We start from the raw sequence: 10,995 nt of genomic DNA, 5'->3' as shown, positions 1-10,995 counted from the left end.
ATTGCCCAAATCGTGTAAAATGGTGAAAAAATTGTAAAAATTGAAGCTAAGGACATAGAGCATGAGACAGAGAAATGGAAGAATGCTATTGTCATATATGTGATAGGGGATTCCCCAACTATAGGAGCTATGGGCAGATTTGTGACTTCAGTGGGTAAGTATTCTAAGAAACCACAGATCTATTATCATAACGAAGATTACTTCATTATACGATTCTCTAGTATAGAGGAAAGGAACCAAGTCTTGTATTTTGGGCCACACACGATCAATAATAAGCCAATTATCATGAAGGCATGGTCGGAGGACTTCAATCTCCATGATGAAGTGTTAAAACAATTCCATTATGGGTTAAGTTACCAAACCTACCCATTAACTGGTGGAGTATGACTGCTCTAAGTAAGATAGGTAGTGCCCTTGGTAATTCCATTTATGCTGATGAGTGTACTACAGGAGGAGTTCGAGTTTCATATGCTAGACTACTTATAGAGATGGACATCACCAAGCCCCTTCCAAGGCTGGTGAAGTTATAGGATCCAAAGGGGAAGGAATTAGCCCAGGAAGTGGAGTATGATTGGGAGCCAAAGTATTGCAGTAAATGCTTGAAAATAAGACATGAATGTGATGAAAATAAGAAGCCAATGCAGCAACTAAGAAATGTGCAGCAGAAGAAGATAACTAAAGGCAAAATGATGTGGGTTAGAACTGAAAAAGAAAGAGGCAATATGGCAAAGGAAAATGAACAGACACAAGAGAATTCAAACAATAAGAGGGCAGTACTGGAACAAAGAGCTGAGGAGTTACAAAGCAAGGAAGCATGATGGATTACTGTGGTTGGCAAATCAGCAGCTAGAGCAGCCAAAACTAAACAAAATGAAGATCATAGTGTTGACAAAACTAATGATTTTCAGAGCTTGATGGATAACCAAAGAAATGAAGAAGCAAGTAATAGCCAACCTAGTAGCCAAGGAGACCAGGGGTATTTACACTATTCTTATTTTATTCCAGTATGAGTGTAATTACTTGGAATGTAAGAGGATTAAATAAAGTTTACAAGCAGAAAGAAGTAAAGGAATTCATTAGAGGTAACAATAAAGCTGTTATAGCATTAGTAGAACATAGGGTCAAAGAAATAAAGGCCACAGAAATAATCAAAAAAATAGCTCCAGGTTGGGAATGGATTTTAAATGCAAGAACAGGGCAGAAAGGAAGAATATGGGTATTGTGGGATCCTAGAATCTACATTTTTAATCTTAGTGATATGGATGAACAGATTATTCATGGACAGATTAGAGTGAAATCAAAACTAATCAGCTTTGGTTTCACAGCAGTATATGGACTTCATACCATCAATGACAGGAAAACATTGTGGCAAAAGTTGAGACAGATCAATATCACTCAGCAAGGACCTTGGATTGCAATGGGGGACTACAATGCTGTGCTACAGGTAACAGATAGACAACATGGGACTGAAGTGCGGGATATAGAAGTAAAAGACTTAAAGGAATACATGATGGACACATGAATGAATGAATTGCAGTATGTGGGAAGGGACTATACATGGACTAATCATCACACATATAGCAAGATAGATACGGGACTGGTGAATGCAGATTGGATGATGACCATGCCTAGCTTGAGAATACATGTGTTAGAGCCACTAATATCAGATCACTCTCCTTTGAAGTTGATAATCACACATTTGTAGACAAAGAAAAGCAGGACTTTTAGATTCCTAAACTGCATAGCTGACCATCCTCTATTTATCCAACAAGTTGAAATGGCTTGGAAGGAAAGAAAGGAATTTGGAAAGATGGAAACAGTTTGGCAGAAACTAAAGAAGACTAAGGAGTTGAGCAAGGAGATAAACATAAAACACTACAAGGGGATTGAAGACAGAATCAAAAAGACAAGAGATGAGTTGCATACAATATAGGAGGATATGAGCAACAAAATGCTAGATACTGAGCTAATTGGAAAGGAGAAAGAGTTGAAACAAAAGTTGGAAAAGTGGATGATGATAGAGGAGAGTGTATATAAGCAAAAATCAAGGGTGCAGTGACTGAAGTTGGGAGACTCCAACTCAAGATACTTTTTTGTTCAAATGAAACATAGGAACAATACTAATGGGATCCAGATGTTAATAGATATGGGTAGGCAACTAGTACTTGATGATGAAATAGAGGCAGAAATCCTTAATTATTACAGGAGACTCCTAGGATCCAAAACTGAATCCATTCCAGCTATCAACCCCAATGTAACCATAATGGGAACAATCCTTAGCAGAGAACAACAAATGAACCTGATAAGACAGGTAACCAAGGAAGAAATAGGGGAGGTTCTGAAAGAGATATGTGACATGAAGGCTTCAGGATATGATGGCTTTAATGAAGTATTCTTCAAAAAAGCATGGGGTACTATAGGGGGTGAGGTTACTCAAGCAGTTGAGGAGTTTTTTGTACTGCACAAATGTATAGACCAGTGAACTGTACTGCTATTACTCTTATTCCTAAAGTAAAAAATCCTACAAGTATAAAGGAGTTCAGACCAATCTCATGTTGCACAGTGGTTTATAAGATGATTTCAAAAGTATTAACTAGAAGGCTGTAGGGTGTAATGGATAACTTGGTAGATAATACTCAGGCTGCATTTGTACCTGGGAGAGCTATCACAGACAATATTATTCTGAGTCATAAGCTGGTTAAAGAATATGGGAGGAAAGGTGTATCCCCAAGATGTATGATGAAGTTAGACATGCAGAAAGCCTATGACTCAATTGAGTGGGAGTTTATGGAATAAATGTTATATGCTTTAGCATTCCCAACAAAGTTTGTAAGGTGGATAATGAGTTGCATAGGAACAGTCACATATACTATACTGATTAATGTAGTCCAAATAAAACCTTTTGAAGCAAGAAGAGGATTGAGGCAAGGAGATCCACTGTCCCCCTATCTGTTTGTGCTTGCCATGGAATACCTGACAAGGAGGCTGAAAATGCTCAACTACAATCCAGATTTTAATTACCACCCCAAGTGTGCAAAGATGCAAATCTTGCAACTTGGATTTGCTGATGACCTTTTACTGTTTTGCAGGGGAGATTTGAAGTCAGTCCAACTACTATATAATGGCTTTCAAGAGTTCTCACAAGCATCTGGACTGAAGATTAACAAAAACAAAAGTTCCTTATTCTGTGGAGGGATTACACAAGAAGACCAAGAGAAGATAATAAGCTTCCTGGGAATACAAAAGGGAGAATTACCTGTGAGATATTTAGGAGTCCCATTGAGCACCAGGAGAATCAGTATAGCACAATGCCATCCTTTGGTAGAGAAGATAGTAGGCAGAATAACATTCTGGACAACAAGGTTCTTATCCTATGCTGGAAGATTCCAGCTCATTAAAAGTGTCCTATTCTCAGTTTAGACTTACTGGGCATAAATTTTTGTGCTGCCAAAGAAAATCACAAAGTTAATAGAGGCAATCTGCAGAAGCTTCCTATGGACAAGTGAGAGCAATGTAACTAAAAAGGCCCTACTAGCATGGGAAATGATATGTATGCCTAAGACAACAGGAGGCTTTAACATAATTGATATAGCACTATGGAATAAAGCAGCTGTATGTAAACATTATTGGGAACTGTGCAGAGAAAAGAACAAATTGTGGATCCAATGGATTCACAATTACTACATCAAAGGCAAGGAAGTATGGGGTATCCAGGTGAAGCAAGCATCATGGATGATTGGGAAGATACTCAAAGCTCAGGAGACACTCGTGAAAGCTGGCTTTAATCATGAGGAAATAAGGAGAACTAAGAAATGCAACATCAAAACTATATATCACAGGTTGCGTGGAACATTTGACAAGGTGAGATGAAAGAAGACAGTATGCCAGAATTTAGGTTGCCCACGCTGGACCTTCATGCTAACATTGACAGCTCATGGTAAACTGTACACGAGGGATAGGCTGCAGAAGTGGGGCATGCATGTAGAAGAAGATTGGGTACTTTGTAGAACAGAGAAAGAGAGCATCCAACACTTGTTCTTTGAGTGTGAATACTCTAAAGCACTATGGAGCAGGATACTAGTTTGGCAAGGAATGAATAGGGGAGTTTTGGGATGGGAGCAAGAACTTGCATGAGCAGTAAATATAACCAGGAAGAAGACTCCAAAGGCTGAACTTTTCAAAATGGCCTTAGCTGCAACAGTGTACTACATATGGCAGGAACGAAATGTGAGAATTTTTCAGGCAAAATCAAGGGGATGGGAAGCAGTGTGTATGAAGATTATCCAAGAGTTACATTGCAGAAGTCACAAATATATAGAAGAAAGGATGAGTAGTCTTAATTGGTACCCTTGTAATAGATAAATGTATATGTTTTAGATAAAGGAGGGATGGGGGCATAGAATAGCATGATGGAATGTATGGGTTCTGAATTCTCTTGTATATATTTTTCCTGGTAAATAGAAATCTTTAATTACCAAAAAAAAAAGACTTTGTGCTTTGCCATAAATATGAGTTATTATTTCACTTTTTAGCTATTTTAGGTTCTAATGACACTTATGAGAATAGTGCAACAATAACAACAACCCAGTATAATCCCACTTAGTGGGGTCTGGGGAGGGTAGTGTGTACGCAGACCTTACCCCTACCCTAGGGTAGAGAGACTGTTTCCAAATAAACCCCCGGCATCCTTCCCTCCAAGAACATCCCACCTTGCTCTTGGGGAGACTCGAACTCACAACCTCTCGGTTGGAAGTGGGGGTTGCTTACCATCAGAGCAACCCCTCTTGTCTACTTATGAGAATAGTGCAAAAATAAAATTATCACTACGAGAATTGAGAAAATGTTTGTCTTTTTTATGTAGTGTTTCTTAATTAATATATGACGATTATCTATAATTATTTAGAAGGTTTAAATGTTAAGGTTATCTACATATAATTCAAATAACTCAGATATTTAACATGGTTAATATCAAATATCAAAATGGAGTAAAAAAATTCACTAGCTAAATAATTTTTTATATTTTTAGATAGCCAACTAAAATGAGTTTTGAATTAAGAATAATATTTTCAATTACATTATTATAAAAATAATTATTATTGAAAAATAATGTTTTAGAAACTGAAATTTTAAGAAAGAAATATTTTTTAAGAGATATCAACACACCAAATAAGATTCAAGTAGTAATAAAAGAGTTAAGTCTGAGTCATTCATTGTCTCAACATTTGATTGTTTTGCCATAAATATGAGTTATTATTTTGCTTCCCGACTATTTTTAGGATCCAATGACACTGGTAAGAATGATATCAAAAAAGAAAAATAAAATAAATGATTAACTTTTTTGATGTAGTTAATATCCAATTATTATCTATATTTACTGAGAAAGTGTAGATTTTAAAATTATTTACATACAATCCAAATAACTTAAATATTTGACAATAATTAGTATTCGCGCATCCGCACGGGCACTACTACTAGTTAACAGGAAAAGAAGCCAGTAGTACCCCAAAGTTTCCTATAAAGTAGGTGCAAAACCAACAAATATTAAAAGAGAAATAAAAAGATCTACACCTAAAAACCTCCAAAAACAAAAAAGAAAAAGCCCCTTCTGTTTCATTGCTTTCACAGTAATAATACAGCTATAACCACACTTTTTCTTAGAAAAAATCTGGAAAACTCAAGTTTCCATTTGTCTCTCTTCTACATTATTATTACTATTTTGCATTAAAACAGTATATATATAATCTTGAGATTAATTATCATCACCTCACATATTCCAAGAATCTTCTCCTCAATTTCCAATTCTTGATATATATATATATATATATTCTCTGCTACATAAAGTTTTCAACTTGCAGAAATAAAGTGATAAAAATTCCAATTTGATTCTCCAAAAAAAAAAAAAAAAAAACATTTTGGTTATTTTTTTGTTTGCTAAAACTGATAAAAAAGAAATGTGTGTCCAAGAGTCAGAGGAAGTGAGTGAGGAAATGGAGAATTTGGATATTTCAAAGAGTGATGAGAATATAAAGATTGGATCTTTACAAGTAGAAGATGAATTGGGAAATACCCAAAAAGAGAATTGTGAAAAAAACACATCTTCTAGCTTTTCTGTGATCAGAAACTCTTTCCCAGTAAGGATCTCTTTCTTTAATTATTACTACCATTATTGGTCTTGTAAATTTTGTAGCTTTGGAATTTTTTCAATATTATATAATTTTGTTTTCTGGTCTACTTATGCATTAATCTCCACTTATATGGATAATTTGAGATTGAGGTGTAGCTGTTGTTGTAGTTATACTTTAGATTTGTTCTTTGGTTTGCAAATGGATGTTGAGAGCTGTTGCTTTTTTTGTATAATGAATTTGGTCAATTTGGGAGTGTTCCATAATCTGGCAAATTGCAACAACAACAACAACAACACCGTATAATCCCACCAGTGGGTCCGGGTAGGGTAGTGTGTAGGCATATCTTACCTGACGTGACGTAGGGTAGATATACTGTTTCCGATAGACTCTCGGCATAACTCCCTCCAAAAACTCTCCACTTGCTCTTGGGATGACTCGAAATCACTCTTGTCAATCTAGCAAATTGCAAAGATCTGATTTTTTTTCTCCTTTTTTGGTGTAGTTATTATTGTAGATGTACTTTGAAGAAATATAATTGGGTTGTTTGTCAATTATGGTTTGTTATTTTGGTGGCTTGGGGCTGTCAAGCTTTTCTACTGGTTGCTATCTTAGTAATCAGCCTTTTTTTTTTTTTTTTTTGGTTTCCTCACTCTTTTTTATTAGATGGTCTATTTATTAGCTATGGGTCTTTATCTTTTGTGATTTGCAATTCTTGGTATCCTTTCTTCTCCTGATTAAGTGTGGGACGCATCGGAGCAGTTTCTAAAAGCTTGGTCAAACAGCAATTGCTGCACAGAAGTGTTTTTCTCACCAAAAGTACTTTTAAGAAAAAACAAGTGTGGGACTGGTCGGAGAGGCTATAAGTGTGGGACTGGTCGGAGAGGCTCCTGTATTAGATGGATTTGGTAGATTCTTTTCATCTGTTGTACAGTGCTATCGATCTTTCTGGTAGAAAAGTTATCGGTAAATGGATATTCTTGATGATATTAGGAAATTTGGAAATCTTTGCCTTTGGAAACTAATTTGAATGATATGGATTCTCCGTGGCACATTTGTAGAATCGTGGTTTTTTTGCTATGTGACATAGTAAATCAATGAAGTTTTTTCTTCTTCGATAAGGTAGCAAATCATTGAAGTTGCTTTATTTGCATTTATCTTGTGTTTCTTTGAGAGTTCCTGCAGTAAAACTATTGAGTAGTATCACACATTTTCATGTCCTTATGCTCCTTCGGTATTGTTTCCTAAACTAATCCTAAATAGAAAGTTCACTTGAACAATATAACATCTAAGCTGATTGTTGCGTGGCTATGAACTTCTTCATTGAGTTATAAGTGATTTATTTCCTTTTTTCTTCCTTTTGTTCTCTAGATGGAAAGCATTTCTGAGGATACAACTATTGCAGACCGTAAGCAGATACTCTCCAATAAATTCCTCCCTACTCTTAGATCTGGAGAGTGGTCCGATATTGGAGGTCGTCTTGATATGGAAGATACTCATATTTGTATTGCGGACCTGGCTAAGAATTTTGGTCAAAGTATTCTTGGTGAGGAGGAGGCCGTCTCTTTTTATGGAGTAAGTTCTTTAAACTCGTTTGGCATCATGATATTCATCCTTTGCAATTTTCTCATTTTACTAGTAGGTGCATTTGTATCTTTCCTTACTATAAAATTTAGTTTAGGTATTGATGTAGGGAACATGGGTTGTATATTGATGAGAATGTTAGAGCCTCTCTATCTTTCTTGAGCCGAGGGTCTACCAGAAATAGCCTCTCTACATTCTTAAGGTAGGGATGAGGTCTGCATACACTCTACCCTCCTGAGACCCCACTGGTGGGATTACACTGGGTTTGTTGTTGTTGCTGCACAAAAGGGCTGAAAGAACTACAAAGGAGTGCCTTGTTCCTCAGGGTTGTGAGATGAAACATGTCGCTTACGGATTTCATGGTGCTGGCCTTGTGCTATTGCAAAATGGTACAGGATTAGTTATTAACTATCAAACAAATGTATAAAACCGTAAGTGACAACTGATGAATTAGAGCTCTCCTGTCGTGCTTATCAGATCATGTCACTGCTTTGCACCATAAAAGAGACAAAGAGACCACTCTACTCAAATGATGAGATAGCATAATGATCAGAAATGTAGTCCAACTAAAAACACCGCGAATCAAAAACACCATGACACATTGTAGTTTGAACTTGTATTGGAAAATGTATATGCTGAACAGCTGAAGTGCAGGAGGTCTAAGCATCTTTGCTTGTGGCATAGGAACTCACACTTGGACCTGCAGGGTATAAGTAGCTTATCTTATTAGTTTCCTATTTAGGACCAAATATAATGTCTAATTATTATACTAGTTATTCATTAAGAATCACACATCTCTTTCATATAAAATAGGATTTCCGACTGAGGAGTGGAGAAGAATTGAAAAGAGATAATAAGCCAAGTTTACTACAAACTCTTAGCACATCTAGCATCTGATATTCTCCGACCAGGCGACCACTGATGTAAATGGTTTTAGTGACAGGTCTTTGATGGCCATGGTGGGAAGGGAGCAGCACTCTTTGTTCGTGACTTCTTACCAAGAATCATTGTTGAGGATGCAGATTTCCCTTTGAAACTTGAGAAAGTGGTCAGTAAATCTTTTTTGGAGACAGATGCTGCTTTTGCCAAGTCATGCTCCGCTGATTCTGACTTGTCCTCGGGCACAACTGCACTCACTGCTATGATATTTGGAAGGTGGATTCCTATGCATTCATCTCATTTTCTTTTCATTTTCTTTTCACTGTTTTCCTTTAATCCTGACTTCCAATTTATGTTTCAATCAACTAGCACGATGTCTTAGTGTCGTGAAGCTTTTTTAGGTTGTTGCTAGTACTACCTAGGTATATGATCATTAGACATATGGTATCACATATCTAAGTAAATATTGATAACTCCATAGGGTGACATTTTGAGGTGTATTGTTCTTTGAGTAGGGAATTTTTTTGGTTAAATTCATTCTTTATCCTATTCCTTACCAATTTATCTTCATTAGTCTACATTGGTTATTTGTATCTAATTTTAGCTTCTTTCTGAACTAATATCTGATGGACAGATCATTACTCGTGGCAAATGCTGGCGATTGTCGAGCAGTACTCTCTCGAGGTGGATTGGCTATAGAAATGTCAAAGGATCACAGACCTTGTTGTGTCAGTGAAAGAACACGTGTCGAGTCCTTGGGTGGATTTGTCGATGATGGTTATTTGAACGGACAGTTAGGCGTGACCCGGGCATTGGGTGACTGGCATATTAAGGGACTAAAGGAAGTCGAAAAGGGTGGACCATTGAGTGCTGAACCAGAACTAAAGCTGCTTACATTAACAAAGGAGGACGAGTTCTTGATCATCGGTAGTGATGGAATATGGGATGTTTTCAGAAGCCAAAACGCAGTGGATTTTGCTCGAAGGAGACTGCAAGAACATAACAACGCTAAATTATGCTGCAAGGAAGTCGTGGACGAGGCCAAAAAACGTGGTGCTATCGACAACTTAACAGTAGTCATGGTATGTTTTCACTCTGAACCACCACCAACTATTGTATTCCAAAGATCAAGAATTAGGAAGTGTATATCTGCAGAAGGACTTCAGAACCTGAGATCTTTACTCGACGGGTAGAGCTGTCGTGTGCAGTTACCACTTCGGGCATTAGGAAATGTATAATGCCAGTTACTACATTCTTCTGGAGTACATTGTACATACCTCAGAGGTAGGATATGTTCTACCTTTTAATGCTCCAATTTAGAATTCAAGCAGAAGGAATAAAGCTTGAGGGAGAAATGAGCAAGCCAAGGAACCAAAAATTTTGTAAATATATCATTCTTCAATTGTATGCTCCCTTTACACTAAAGGGAACATATCTGAACTTCAATTTTCTGGTAATATAAGCTTTAGATTTATCAATGAGTAATAAATTTGTAAAAATAGCACGGACTAGCCAGTTTTCGGACTCGTAATTGAAAAATAGCTAGTATTTTGCTGCAACACGAAAAGTTCCAACATAATATACTGGAGATTGGTGCACCTGTATATGAACTTCCAACATATTATGCTGGAACTCCAACATGCGAAAAATTCCGGCATAATATACTGGAAATTGGAGCACTTGTGTATGAACTTCTAGTATATTATGCTGAACCGATATATTATACTGGAACTCCAGTATATTATGTTGGAATATTTTCCGGATTTTGAACAGTGTTTTTGTTCAGATTTATCTTTACATGAAAAGTGGTTAAATTTCGATTACTTTTTAAACGGTGGCTATTTTTCATGACCACTTTTAAATTTGACTATTTTTGAATTTCCCCCGGTAAATTTTCTTTGTTTAAATCTCAAAAGGCTTAGACGAAATTTGAAACAATTATGCTTTAAACGCTCTTGCTTTTGCTCATATTGCTTGATCAATTTAGCAGCTTTCTTCTACAGTCAAACCTACCTATAACATGTTCGTTTGTTCTGATATTTTTGGTTGTTATAGTAAAGTGCTATTATATAGGATATATGTTGTAATATTACATGAAAATCGGTTCCGAAAAAAACTTGGTTTTTAGACTGGTTGTTGTATAGAGACGTTATAGAGTCGTTACTACATGGACCATTAAAATACATTCGAGGATCAGGTGAGCAGAACAGAAACATATTCCTATGTGTTAAAGAAAGAGATATCTAACATCTACTATCTATTATTTTTCTTGTTTGTTCTTAACTTCTTGCCTATATTTGTTTCTAACTTTGTCGCATAAACCGGTTAAGTATTAACCATATTTAACACGAAGGTGTTCTTTATTTCATCCATAGTTTTTTAGCAATGCCCAAAACGAAACTAGGCATAT

At 36.3% G+C, this 10,995-nt stretch overlaps 1 protein-coding gene across 1 annotated transcript; it reads left to right on the top strand.

Annotated features, from left to right (window-relative positions):
• Window positions 1-5,855: 5,855 nt before the first annotated feature.
• LOC107773797 (probable protein phosphatase 2C 27) lies at window positions 5,856-10,031 on the top strand. Its single transcript, NM_001325169.1, has 4 exons — window positions 5,856-6,131; window positions 7,494-7,697; window positions 8,650-8,861; window positions 9,220-10,031. The coding sequence occupies exons 1-4, from the start codon at window positions 5,952-5,954 to the stop codon at window positions 9,776-9,778; spliced, it is 1,155 nt and encodes a 384-aa protein (NP_001312098.1). The 5' UTR covers window positions 5,856-5,951; the 3' UTR covers window positions 9,779-10,031.
• The last annotated feature ends 964 nt before the right edge of the window (window positions 10,032-10,995 follow it).

Source organism: Nicotiana tabacum, chromosome 8 (assembly GCF_000715075.1).
Source record: "Nicotiana tabacum cultivar K326 chromosome 8, ASM71507v2, whole genome shotgun sequence".
In the NCBI taxonomy this organism is placed as follows: Eukaryota; Viridiplantae; Streptophyta; class Magnoliopsida; order Solanales; family Solanaceae; genus Nicotiana; species Nicotiana tabacum.
This window is presented reverse-complemented; position numbering and strand designations above follow the sequence as displayed.